Source organism: Sardina pilchardus, chromosome 14 (genome assembly GCF_963854185.1).
Source record: "Sardina pilchardus chromosome 14, fSarPil1.1, whole genome shotgun sequence".
In the NCBI taxonomy this organism is placed as follows: domain Eukaryota; kingdom Metazoa; phylum Chordata; class Actinopteri; order Clupeiformes; family Clupeidae; genus Sardina; species Sardina pilchardus.
Window position 1 is genome coordinate 17,110,027 of NC_085007.1, and position 14,709 is coordinate 17,124,735.

Sequence of the window (14,709 nt, forward strand, 5' to 3'; positions counted from 1 at the left end):
CATAAATAATGATATCTACAAATGGGAATGAATTTATATGGGGGGGTGGGGATCCAGACATGCTTTGTGTATTAGATTGCTGAGCAAAAGTTGGATAAAAATGTTGGCAAAACCAGAGACATCTGAGTAGGATAGGATTGTCCAGGATTAATCCAAGCATTGCTGATATTCTGCCCAGAAATGACTATCAAGAGCCAATCAAACAACACACACACACACAGAGACACACACACACACAAATGTGTGCGTGCCTGTGTGTTTGATATAATATCTTTCAACATTTTGCCTGAAGTAGGCCAAATAACGAAGCCATATGGTGAGTTGAGCAGGCTGTTTGTTTTTGTCAGTGCCGCGTTAAAAGCCTAAATCCCTGACACCACAGGACTGGCCGGCTGGCCGGCAGGCTGCAACGGACCCCTCTCTCGCAGGGTGTCCCCTCTGACCGCAGGAAGAGCCGGACACATGGTGAATGTGACCCACTGCGGGCCAGGGCGGGCCTGCTGTAAGACACATACTGTAGCGCGTAAGGCATTCCACACTCGGTGACAAGAGGGCGTGGAGGGGTGAAATCACTTGCTTCTCCAATATCTTGGCGGCACGCTGCCTAAGGCAGCCTCATGTGCAGAGGGAGGGAAGAAAAAAGAATGCATCACGCGCTAGGGAATGACTTCATTTTGGTGGGGTTCAGGGGGGGGGGGGAAGAGGAGAATTCCGACATGGGTCAGTTTGGTGCCTCGTATCGTGTGAATGCATCATATTCACGTTTAGGAGTCCAGATATGGTCTCGCTTGCATTCTCTGACCTACTATACGGCCTAAATGGGCTCCGGAGTCAAATAATTCACAAAATTAAACTTTTGGCAGCCAGCAAGTTGCTCAACTGCTAAGTCTCCAAATTGAGTTGGCATGCATGTAGTAAATCTCCGAGACTGTGAAGTCAATCCATCTGCCAAACTCCCTGAACCATGACATCACATCAATAATGCCAGGTTCCTCACCTCTAGCATGCAGCACGGTTGGCCAGTCACCCTCCGAGAGCATGCTGACAAAGCAACACTTTGACTGGATGATTAAACAAGCGGACCAGCGAAGTTTACACTGCTGCCCCGAGAAGAAGTGCCAATGCCCACCCTAAAATCCAGGCTGGTGCCAAGGCAGGGACTACACCATCACTGATTACAGGCTTGCTCTGGTTAGTAAGGAAGGGCAGTGGTAGTGTGTTTGTTTTTGGTTGGGTGGGGGGGTGGGAGTTCTTTGTTAGGACAAGAACGTATGTGCGCACTTATGTATGTGTATATCTGAAGAAGGTGTTGGAAGTGTGTGTGTGTGTGTGTGTGTGTGTATGTGAGCGAGCGAGCGAGCGAGAGAGTGTGTGTGTGTGTGTGTGTGTGTGTGTGTGTGTGTGTGTGTGTGTGTGTGTTATGTGTATGTGTGTGTGTGACACTCACGCTGGCCGAGCTGTGCTTCGGGGACTCTCTCCCGTATGATGCGACAGGCGTCGTACACCATGGTGGAGGGCTCGAACTGCATGGTCTTCACCACGTTCCCCACGCTGATCTTCAGTGACAAGGCCACCATGGCTGCCGCTGTGTCTTTGCCGCTACTTCACCTGAGAACAACACACACATAAGCAAGGGTTGATTATGAGAAGCAAAATGCCCTGAGAGATCATCTGTGTGTTCACATATCACAAATCCAAAGGTTGACAAACACTGACTGTGACTGTGTTTGTCCATACATATTAAAGCCGACATATCATCATCATTAGTCAGAGAAGTTGTGTAAACAGCAGGAAATAAGTCACCACCATGCTGGTTAACATAACATAAAATTGTGTTTAAAGACGACGTAAAACAATTAGTAAGTATTTTAGCCCTTTAGTGAGAAGGATGTGAGTAAGTTTACTGAGAAAAAAATGCTTTTAGTTTCAGTATGTCAGCATGTAAAGCCACAACTGTGTCTACTTCCCCAAATCTGAGGGGATTTTTACAGGAGGGGGGCTGAAGCCTGGAGCTCGAAAAGGAAGGAACAGGAACATTGCCGTGTGTGAAACCTGACAGTCATGCTCTATATGGGCACGACAGCACATTCAAGGTTGCTTAAAATAACAACAAATATTTCCAAGGCCATCAATTGTGTCCAGGAGTACGACAACAGTCTGCCAATGTCAGCTGTGTAAAAAGTAGGGAAACGGTACACCACAGAACAGAATGTAATATTAATCAGAATTCAACTGCAATGGTCTTCACGAGCCACATGGTTTGTTGTCGCTACGCCAACTTTAATGGGGCTCTGCTAAAAACAAATATGTCATTAGCAACAAAGGAAGTGAAGCAAGTTCCAGACATTCTACGGCGAGTTCCAGAACGACTCTACTCAGGTTGGCTTGGCAACGCGTGCTCATGCAGGGGGACCTGGGATGATACAGAGAGAGAGAAAGAGTGGGGGGGGGGGAAGAGAGAGAGAGCGGAAGAGAGATTGACCTGCCAACATAGCATCCAACTGGATCACTTTCAGAGGAGAGAGAGAGAGAAAGACAAACTTCCTCTACAGAATGTAGCCTGGCACATCCCTCCTCATCTCACGCTTTTGGGTGGATTAAAGAGGAAGGGGGGCGTTCAACTGCCTCTGACCAAGACTTCTGTTACACTTCAGACTCCCTCTCAAGTTAATTTATCAACAGTGATCACTCTCTGCCTACGCATTCACATACGCAAGCACACACAGACACACAGACACACAGACACATACATAGACGTAAATCACCCATAGTCCACAGGAAGTGGCCTGAAGTCAGGCGAAAGAATGCTGGCCAAGGCACAAACACAACAGTCAGGGATGGGCTCCAGGATGAGAAACAAACAATGACTCTGGCCCACTACTCTGAGTGCATATGATACAGCCTCAGTCTCGGTCTGTAGTCTCTGGCCCACATGCGATTCATTCTCAACTCTCTTCAGTATACAGCCGTCACTGATATTTCATCCAGTCAACAGAGACATGTCTGAAGTCTAAAGTTGTGACGCAAGTGAGTTCAAAAAACGATAATACGAACTACTCATGCAACACACGCAAGTTTTGCAACCACGGCTTTACGCTCAAATGCACAATTCATTTGCCTTTTGACATAAAACCTTTACAAGCCCGTACTCAGATCTGCAACTCAACGTTACACCGCACTAACGGGTGCAGACTATGAGGACACGGAGGCGAGACACTAAATGTAGCTGTGACGACTAAAATGACCTGTGCTCTGCCTTGAGGTGCGAACAATAACTGTAAAACCACTGACCTGCAATACTAACGAGTTATTTATACTCTGCATATAGATCAAGGGTGTGTATGAGTGTGCACGGCTAGTGCAGCTGCGTGCTGCACAGCTTGTAAACTGAGAGACGCATCAACTGCATTCACATTCTGCTATTCAACAACTGAAAAACATTTTAAGTATGTCAACACAGACCAACCTGTTGGAATTGTGAATGAGGACTTTTACGATGTTTTGGTAACTTCCTATTTGAATTGATATGGCTGGATTTAAAACCAAAGGCATTCCCCATAAAACATGTCTGCATAAAGGGGTCGGAAATAAAACAAGTGCTCGAAAACATGTTTATTTTGTCCAGCCAAAAGCTGCCACAACATGTGGAACGGCCCACCAGTTCAGGGTGTACTTCCATGATGCAAGGGTCTGGAAGGGTGATGTGGTTAACCAGTGCGTGCAGCATCCTCCGGTGCCAGTGGAATTGTGGACACATGATAGGACCATCGATCGGCAAAACGCACGCACGCACGCACACGCGCACACACGCACACACGCACACACGCACACATGCACACAGAACACAGAACACACACAGACACACACTGCAGTCTGGGCATGTCTGAAGAAGAATGTTTCAAAAATGTGATGATTCAAGGCTTGTGCAACAGGTAATGTTCTCTCAGAGGAGCAATTGGTTTTAAATGGAGTAGGCCTTAAACAAAAAAAAAGAGAGAGAGAATATCATGTGTCTCAGACACAGGAACAGATTTATCCAGATTCCCAGGCTGCGTTTGTTCAGGAGTGGATGCCTCCAGCAGCCGGATCCCTCACAAGCCCGTGGGGATCTTTCCTCACGCTCATTGACTACTGGTGTGGTCCCCGCTGGGCATTTGGCCTGGTTCTCACATGGCCTGAGGAGAAGGTGTGTGTGTGTGTGTGGGGGGGGGGGGGGGTTCCTGGCAGCATTCCAGACCCCATCACTCTAAATTTAGGAAGGTTTGGGGGAGGGGGGCAGAGCTTTAATGGCGGGCTTTTGACGCGTCTTTTTGGCTGCAGCGTTAAAGAGGTCCCAGCAGTATGCAGGAGAAAGAAAGAGAAAGAAAGAGTGAGAAGGGGGGAGAGAGAGAGAGAGAGAGAGAAAGAAAGACAGAGAGAAGGAGGGAGGGAGGCATCCCCGGTCGGAAAAAACAAGGTCGAGCTGAGGATGAAAATAAAACCAGACACCTACCACAAAGCCCAGAGTGGTCACTCAGGAAGAGTCAACTAGCAATCGGTCACAGTGCAGCAGTACTTCTACAGCGTACACTCAAACAATCTGTCCCATTTTTTGAAGTGAACAAACTGAACTGAATAAGTATTACTGTGCACTTCTCATGCGCATACATGTTCTTACACGTCACAGACCCTAAACTTCAACGTAGCCCTGGCCTTAACGCCAAGCACAACATATAAAAACTACACTGCTTTCATCTATTCAGTTCAAATTATTACAAGATACTTAATGTAAATCGCGCCCGAAGTACCTTTTGTCTGGTAAACCAGAAACACACGTGATGTGAAACAAAAATGCTCTTCCACATTTTTAAACTTAAGTTCCCCGCCTCCTTTCCCCAGTTCAGTCACAGACGTTTTTTTTTTATTTTGCATGTCAAAGTCCTCCCTCAGCTGTTTGTGGTCAAACGCGACAGAAATTCCAAGGATAGGACTAGACTTTGGAGACTTTGATGCCTCATCCGAAAGAGTTCGACTCCTGCTCCGACTTGTTCCCAAACTTTGCCAGAGATCTGAGGAATGTGCATGTGCCTTGCCTCAAAACAATGAACTCATAAAAATGTCGATCTATCACATTTCAACAAAACCACCCCCAACGTGGCAGGAAAAACACCACCACAGGTCTTTTGATAGTTAATGGATAATGTGATTTCATCACCAAGCGTGTTGGTATGCCAGTCATTTCATTTTATAGGAGGAGACATGCTGTGTGGAAGGTCATCTCTGAGGTCAAGTTAAAGGGGTGCTGTGTTTCATGACCCAACTCATGAAAGCCTCAAGAAATTACCAAACCAAGACCACAATAAAGTCTCAAACTTAAAACATGCTTGATAACCAACTTCATGACAAAAGACACATTGTCAAGGAAGGCAATATTTCTCAGAAGATAGAGACAGACATCTATGAGCATCTACAGCCAAACAGTGTGACAGAGATTATTTAAAAAGTAGAATCATTTAGCCCTAATTGCTTTCTGAGATAAGAAATAATGACCGTCACCCTAAAAATCCCCCTCGTCGGCAGCAATCTGAGAGAGGGTGAAAGAAGTCCCACATCTGCTTCTGAAGATTAGCCAGTGAGTGAATTCAAAAGGCCGGTGGCCCGAGGAACCCCTATTAACCACACACCTCTCTCTCCAAGCTAGGAATGACAGCAAACAGCTGCATGTGGTGAAGAGATGAGGGCTCGACTGGAACGATGATTTACACAGCACTGGAATGATTAAGCTAGTGTGCCTACAACTGAAGCTGGTCTTATAATGACATTATGTGTGTAACTGCATGGTTGCAGTGCACTACGAATGTGGACTAAAGTGGAGCTAGCCGGCCCATTAATTATTTGTGGGTGACGTTTTAATGTCCATCTCTCCAATGGCTTACCCCCTCAGTCTTTCTTCAGCAGAGGACCATACTGTGGGAATACAGCACTGTGCAAACTTCTTTGCTTGAAGTATTTTTTTCCCAAGGAGCTCATGGTTGTTCATGGTTACGTCTCAAATTTAGTGCTCAACAAAAGATTATCTATAGTCTTGTGCAATGTGCGTGTGTAAGTGAGGAGTATGGTGTTGTGTACCTCACAGTCTTCAACAATGATGAGGAAAGAATGTGCGCACACAATAAAACACAACAAACCTACCATATTAAAGACAACATTATGGAGTTTTAGTCTAAAAATAGCGTGCTGCCTGGTTTAAAAAGTGTACAAAAGCCTTGTAAACACCACAGAAGGCCTAGTTTACACTGATAAAGCGCTTGCCAACATGCTAACTGGCGTCTTTTGGTGATATTGTTGGTGATGTCATGCTGTGATTCCCTCAAATTTCCTGAGGTGTTCTGACCCCTCCAACAGAACAACAAAGCACAGCCTCGATGGCCAGTGGAAATGCCAGGTGTGTACATCCGTCCTTCACAACACCACATTTCATCAAAACAAATTCAAAAGTTGATAATAAGAGCATTTACTCGTTAAAAAACCCCAAAAATAAGCTAAAAAACAGTAAATAGTTTTACAGTGTTGCTTCAAGCTGTCGTCAGCACATCACATGCATTATAAGCTGCAAATAATGTGCACTTGCAATTCAGAAAGACTCTGGCATACATGATAACGTTCCTCAACTGTCCAAGCTCTGCAGCTGCAGTGGGCTGATCTTTCATACTTCCCTTTTTTAAAACAATGAGCTGTTTGGAGGGGGAGGCCACATTAGTGGGCTGGGGGGCAGTGGTATAAATAGAGCTCTTACTCTTTGGCCCCGTGTGGGCCCAGAAAGGATCAGTTTCTGGGGTCAACGGCTTAAGCCTTACTGCCCAGCAACTCTGAAAATAGATGCACAAAAAAGTTATTGAAAGAAACAAAGAGAGAGAGAGAGAGAGAGAGAGAGAGAGAGAGAGAGAGAGAGAGAGAGAGAGAAAAAAAAAACGTGTATGGTTTCTGTGTCGTCTTCAGACCTGTCGACACAGTTTCGGCTGACTAGGTGAGAAGAGGACTTGGGGTGAAGGTGACATGTCATGTTTCGGTTTCTGATTGAAAGATATGCCTCAAGTTCCTCTGTTTGAGGCCAAACCGTTGCACTGAGCAGTAATAATACAATAAGATACAGATAACCCCATTTGACTCACTGTCGACTGCAAGTCAAGCCACGATTATTACTCAAGTCATGACATCTTCATTGGTAATAATCACTCTTAATCAACAGTGCAGTTTATTTGAACCCAATTAATTTTAAGATAATAACACAAAGGCTAAATATGAGTTGAGAAGCTGTAAAACTTTCCCGTAAATCCATCTTACCGACCAGGTACATAATGATTTCCACAGCCCAAGAATTGACACATGTCAGACAGAAGACTTGGCAGGTTGTTTAAACTTCACCTTCTGTCCTCAGACAACAACCTTCTGTTGTTTATAGTCACACTGAGGTCACAGACTAAACAAAAGCTTAAAACAACAGCTAATCCAGACAGTTGTGTCATTTTCAGAGTAAATACCACAAAGTCTGATAGTATTTACAAACCCAATTAAGTCCACATACAGCAGGGACCCCTGATGAGTCGTTCTGGTAAAAACTTAATCAGCGGCCAGTGCGTTGCTAATAGAATAAGCCACTATTTCCACTATTAGAAAGTGAGCAACATTTACTCATACCTCTGGCATCTGGTACTGAAAGAAAGGGTCAAAGGTTGAAATACTGAGACGCCTGTGACTACATCCATCCTGCCAATCATGGCACGTCTAACAACATAAACACATTTCCAGTGTGTTAAAAGAGTCTAAGGCTAAATGATGGAACACGTACACACTCGGAATGAGAGGAAATGGGGCAGAACGTTGCGCTCCTCTTAAAACATGCAAGTGTACAGTGGTCCCACCAACAATGCATGCAAATTAGAATGCTGTGCTAAGTGGCGGCCCCAGACTCAGAGTGCATCTTGGGACAGCTGTTGGCCTCGGCCTGCAAAAAGGGGGCCCCTGACGGCGTCAATAACGTGTTCACACATATAGCTCAAATGACACACTTGGGTGCTTTCTCAGTAAGGACAAGTCCTCACTGTGTTAAACTGACAGGCAGTTTTTAAAAGGTACTGCATGCAAGCATTGTAGCCTATGTCTATTACTGGCAGTACAGTTTTCCACGGGACTCTATTGCGGATACCCTCAACGAAGAGGAGTGAGGCTTTGTGGACTTTCTGCCAAGCCAATTAGTGACATGGGTGCAGCTTAGATCGTAGTCAAAAGGAAGTAACAACAATTGAAATTCCAAATTAAAATTGGAACAACAGCTACAGCCAAGGATGAGAATGTGATGGGATAACTAAATCTATTTCGTCATAAGTTGCGTGTTTGAAGCCTAAACCTAAGCAGTCACAAAGGGCCTTCCATGACAGAAAAGCTGTAACCTGGAAGATCTGCCTCCTAGAAGTCCCAATGATATATTTCAGATGAGAAGTCCTTAGTGACATACTAAACCAAATGAAAAAACAGTCAAGCATTTGCTGATCATCCACAGCAGTAGAGATAATAAGTTTAGAGAGTAATGTTACCTGATAGAAACTTGTGGTTATGGGAGAGGTCCTCCCGTTTGAAAATGGCAGTCTGGGGTCTCCTCGTTTCACTGCAGAAAGAGAGAGAGAGAGAGAAATTTAAAAGTGATATTGTGCTTAACACAGCTTACAATGCAGGGTGTATGAACGTCTTTCCTTCACGTACGGAAACGAATCAAGTAGAAGCAATGATTCATCATGGCGATATCTATTAACAGATGAAAACCACAGCAGACAGGTCAATGAAAATTCAGTCTGCACAGTCTGTCTCGCTCGAGATAACTGAAAGCTTCCCCCGGTACTGCTGATAAATGACAAGCAGTAAAGGGAGATTGAATTGGTATGCTCAGTAAGAATAAGAGGTGAAAAGCTGATAGGGATTACATGCAGAGTACAGTCATAAAACTCACACCAGAGTAGGCAATGTTACGTCTCCTGGAGGTGTCAGATAAGATCTCCCTGGTGTCTAGACTTACACGTTTAGCGCCAAAACCAAATCTTTCCCTCCAATGCAAAACTTGATCCACAACAACAGTCAGTCAGCAAAACAACACCTACATGCAGAAAATGGGCATTAACACCTACTTAAAAAGGTGAGAGGCAAAGATTATTCTTTCTTTAACTTCCATCTGCAATGCAGTCCAAACTTTCCGAAGCCATGTTTAAAAAGACAGTGGTCTCAAGGGGCTGGTAGCGAAGCACGGGATTCCCCCACCCCAAGCAAATGATGCATACACCGGTCAGTTTGTTATTTCTTTTATGGAGAGCGGCGAGACAGAAGGGCTGAGGATGAGTGTGAGTAATGTTCAGCTGAGCTGTGTGTGTGTGTAACACTGGGCACGTCCCACTCCGGTAATACTGCAGACCTGCTGCAGCTCACTTACTCACTCACTCACTCACTTCCTGGAGGGAGGGGCAGCCGGGAACGTCACTGCTGTGTAAGAGAGCGTAGAGCCTCTCCCATTACCGACACATATAGTCCACTCACACACACTGGCTCATTCACTCACTATTTGTCTCTGTCTGTAGCCATCTCTCTCTCTCTCTCTTAATTCAATGCAATGCAATTCAATTCATATGCTTTATTGGTGTGACCATTTAAAAACAAATAGTCTAGTATTGCCAAAGCATAGAATGTACAGAAATATAGCAAGCCTCAAAACATAAAAATACAGAGTACAAAGTGTATGTGTCCTAAGCTTTCATAATCATAACCTCTTGGTCTTTTTCGTTACACAGGAAAGTACGCTCTCTCTTTCACATGCACAGGCACACATATTCACACGACATGCATACAGAGTTTCAAAAGCACTGTTGCATCTTGCACATCCTCTGCAGCCTTCCCCTTAACTGATGTCAACACCTAAAACCTCACTCTCCTTTTCACTTCTCCCCGTATGAATCAAATTCTTTTTTTGGTCGCTTGCTGTCAATCAACACAGTACCCGAGCAGTAACACCCTCCTGTGGATTTTATTTTGGCCCTGCGTTATCATTCATTCCATCGCCTATGAAATAACATCTCGAGCCTGGTGATGCCTCTGCTGCCGCCATGGCTGCTGCTATTTTCTGCTCCGGTCTAGGTGATTCAAGTGTCAGGATTCAAATTCTGGGCAGACAGTCTCTCAGTCCATACGGAATGCTTTCACAGTAGTGGCAGAAGCGCTCGCTCTCTCTCTCTCCCTCCCTCTCTCTCTCTTGCTCGCTCGCTCACTCTCACTCACTACCTCAGTGAGTCAGTGATGTCATTTCCTGTCTCGAAAGCCCCTGCAATGCCATAAAAGGGAATTTTAGCTATCTGGAGACGCACAGAGCACAGAGCACAGAGCGCACAGCGCAACCAGCTGGCTCTCCCACAGCTGGGAGCTCTGCATCCTGTGCAATTAGACTCAGTAGAGGGACGGGAGTGTTTGTTTAGCTCTAGAAAAAAAAAAACCAAGGAAAATAAAACATGGAAACTGTCTAAGGCAAACATATGCATAGTTGTAGAGAGAAAGAGGGAATGAGAGAGAATTGTTCATCACAAAAGGAGATCATGTTGAATTGCGCAATGTTAATGCATGTCGACAATGTTTGTTATGACAGTGATAAGACAAAATCTATGCACATTACTATCTTCAAGTGTATTAACAGCAAGATTACAACTATCTGGAATGTTTTCTCACAAGAATGTACAACTCCGTGAAAAGGAATTCTCACTATCAAAGACCAACTGCCATTTACCACAACCACATAATCCCTAGTAGTTCCCTGTGAAAGACCACACTGCAGAGCAGACCCTTCCTCGAGCTGTACCCAGCCCATCCTGAGTGAGAGGAGAGGAAGTCCGAACTGAGCTCCTCATAACCTCCCAGCTTCCACACACAGAAACAACCCGGGGCCGGGGGCGTAGGGGCTGGGGAGGTAGGGGTTGGTCTTCCAAGAACCAAACAGCCCACAAAAGCATTAATGGACAAAACAGGGCACTCATTCTCTGACCAGTCCAGCATGTCCTATGTTGGGTGCCGTGCCTCTCATACTCTTTTGGGTGGAAACTAATGGCGAGGGTGGGAGGTTACAGAGGGTTGAGTCTGGGACAGGATGCACTACAATGATTAATGTTTTACTATGAATAAAGTAATTGTTACTTTGAATTCATGAGCATGAGTAATGATTGACAAATTCTTTAGTGCTAGACATCATAAAATAACTATCTGGGCAATATAGATATAGGTTTGCTTTCATGTCATTTATACACAGTAGTGTTATTTCCAAACCCTTAGACACTTGGATCTGATTGTGGTAGATAGATATATAGATAGATTAGATACTTTATTGATCCCCAAGGGGAAATTTAAGGTACAGCTCCCCCCAACAACCAATTTGTTTTTGGGTACAAAAACCTGAGAGGGGTCTATCAGACTGGCTCCAGCAACCAGTGGCTGTGCAGACAGACCGCGTGGCAGACAGGGGCTGGGCAGGGTCGGGTGTTTACGTTTTTATTCCTGACCGCTCCTATCAGTGACGATATGAAAATACAGCGGGCGAAAGGCGAGACGCCCCCCTCCCCCCCACCACCTCTTTTCACACCCGGTAACCGTATCCAAGCAGGCGCCAGGGTGTGAGCAGCGCGGCAGCCAGGACAGGAGGGGACGTCCGCCCATCCTTTCGCAGCATGCGAGCAGCTAATTAGGCAGGAAGAGGGGAGCTGATGCTGTAATCAACATGCACAGCGCTGCACGCCAAGCCCCCGCGGGGCCAAGCAGGCGCATTAGCCCCCATTAGTAGGGGGCCTCTGAAGACGCCTGGGCCTAATGTGAGGAGCTGAACCCTACTTTTCACTTCCAGCAGGCCAAGCAGCGTGCTCTGCCACTTCTGGAGCTCGTGACAACAGTACTGTTTCTGCATGAAAAAAAAACTGTTTCCTTTTTGCCTCGCAAAAGTGTTTTCCTCAGATTTTACTACTGTCTATTAACAGAGCTCCAAAACATTTGGCTTAAGTTTTTCTTGAAGAGTTGAGGCAGAAAGAGTTGAAGTGGAGTAGTCAGTGATCAAGGATCTTTGGTTGAAGAGTAGGTGAACTGTTGTCGGCCATTTGCAAAGTTTGACTATCCCATCACAAAGGGTTTCAATGTCAATACAGTATAACTGTTAAGGACTTGGCCTCATATGATCATTTCTGTGTGTTCTTTGATGTGGATGTCTACACACCATCTGAACATCCATGCATTTATTTACAATGATTTATTATTCTTTGCTACTGCTTGTGTAATTCACATTGAATAACCCATACGTAAGCAATGCACTATATAAATAAACTTGCCTTCTCTTGCTTTGCCTACCAGTAGAACATCAAATGCCAACATTAGCCAACTACTGCCTTGGCTAGTTATAGATATAAAAAGTTCCATGACGACACAGAAAGTAAGTAAACAGTCTTGGCCACCATCCGACGGTTGTAAGGTTTGACCTGACGTGAGCGGGAGGGTGGCCAAGTCTTCCCTGATATGATACACAGGGAGGGGAGGGCTGGATGACTTATTTCCTGTACTAGGAGCTCCTGCCTGGCTGGACGGACAACCAACCAGCTGCTAAATTCAGCACCGCCTTAAATCACTTCACGGAAGGCAGCAGCATTCCGCTTACAAGGGGTCATCCTGGGGTCATGAGATAGACATCACCCCCCCCCCCCCCCATCCCCATCCCAAACACACACACACATGACAAACCCACACCAAAACATGGTGGTGTATCAGCCCTCATTTAATATGCTGACGTTTTCACTCTGCACCTGTCTCCCTTTAAGGACACTGTCTCCCTGAGTATTTTCCTTATAAATTGCTGCAATATTGTTATTGTACTGCTAAGCAGAAGTTAATGAATGACCTTCACCATGGAACTAAAGTATGATTCCAGCTGTTCAAGCCGGTTAATGAGAAACATTAATCTTTAAAGCAAATATTGAAGGGAAAAATTGGAAGGGGGGGAAAACATTAATGTCAAAGCAGGGTATTCATTACAAACACAGATGGAAAAAATGATGAAGAGGAGGGTAGTCGGAGATCAGTAGCTGAAAAGGTCAAATATTTGCCTTTAAAAAAAGAAAAAAAAGTCATTTTCAAAGTCATTGCACATTATATGGATTGACAGCGGTCCGAATAGCCGGACCAGAGCGTGGTCGGTTGCCTCGAGGTTTCAGGTCACACCATGATGAGTCACCAGTGCACCACCCCATGGCAGTCAGGACACCGAGATGCTGTACTGTACATCTCCATCAAGCTGAAGCCTCCGCACCCAATTAGGCCAGTTCACCATCTCCGCCGTCCGGCGTTCCCACATTCGACTGCAGCTCAGCAGAAAAGGGAGTGTCAAGCTTTTCCGCTCGTGATTCTTTCTTCCGAGTCGTGGAAAAATGACTCATTTGTCAGATTTCTTGCCATGCAGAGGCACTACTATGCAAGTGTTCAAATAACTGATCTGGGGCATGAGAAGATGGTGGTGTTTTCGTACGGTCGCTAAGAGGAACCTCTGACGGCGGCCGGGCGGCCGCCACTCCCCGAGTGGACAGCGGGCTCTCTGCCAGTGGATCATAATAGCCCATGTCTCACTGACACAGCCCAATGCAGCCGGACAGTCAGTCGCTCCTCCCAAAAACAAGCTCTGCTCTCCCACACAGCAAAGTCCAAGAGCGAAAAAGAATAAAAAAAAAATAAAAAAAAAGAGAGAGAGAAAGATACCACAAGGTCAAGCCGCAATGTGAAATATGCAAGTGTGTCCTAGTAAACAATGTGACGTGGTCAAGTGCATATTTTACCTTAAGAAACAGGTCAAGCATATTGCAAAGTACAAGCGCATGTTTTTAGATGATAAAATAAAGGATTTTCCCTTTTTGGCATTTAGCCCTACTGGGGGTACCCAACTCGGTAAACTGACAAAAAGGATCATGCTCCTACCCTTGACAACAACGTTACAGAGTTCAATTCAAGGCGTTCCAGGTGGACATTGCCAATGTTAGAGACTTCATTCTCCCGTGTAGCATCAAAATGAATTTGCCTTAATATAACTTTGCAGGTCCTAAACCAGGGTCTATTGCTTAAAAAAAAAACACTGTTCAAGAGAAACGTACTGTATATTATGACAGTTTCAAATTACTCAATTGTCAAGTTACACAATGGGCATGGAAACAAGTCTGGAGCTGCTCTGCTCTGCTTTACAACATTTTGCCTCAGTGGATCCACCAATCAATATGGGCCTTCATATAATGACAGCATGATTTGTATTCGATGACCTGTATGATTTCATTGGTCAAGGTCAACAGGCAGCATGTAGGGCATTCTGTTTAAAAGCAGGAGGCATGGGTGTTTCTTTGATGGATGATGTATGGAAGTTGCACGGTTGCAGACGGTAAAACTTCTTGACAGCAAGACTTTTGCATACAAGCCGCCAGTACATGTCTGCGCTTTCTGCCAGAGATTACACAAATCCTTGTAAACAACGTCGGCCATGCGGTTGAGAAATGGGGTGGCTTAGCTCTCAGTCTGGGATAGAAGGATGGCGAACATCGGTCTGAGGCCAAATCCGGAGACTAATTAAAATCTGTGTTTCTGACTGCATGAATGTCTCCAGAAAATCTCCTCCACAGAGATAATGCTTCGTGA

General features: G+C 45.2%; 1 protein-coding gene across 3 annotated transcripts in view; it reads right to left on the bottom strand.

The window, feature by feature from the left end:
* Positions 1-14,709, bottom strand: part of tln1 (talin 1) — an 88,370-nt gene that overhangs the window by 59,952 nt on the left and 13,709 nt on the right. For all 3 annotated transcript variants that reach the window (XM_062553504.1, XM_062553503.1, XM_062553505.1), the window contains exons 2-3: positions 8,574-8,644; positions 1,448-1,608 (exon numbers count right to left, since the gene is read on the bottom strand). In XM_062553504.1, the coding sequence (XP_062409488.1) occupies positions 1,448-1,577 (130 nt within the window). In that variant the 5' untranslated portion in view covers positions 1,578-1,608; positions 8,574-8,644. The remainder of the gene's footprint in view (positions 1-1,447; positions 1,609-8,573; positions 8,645-14,709) is intronic.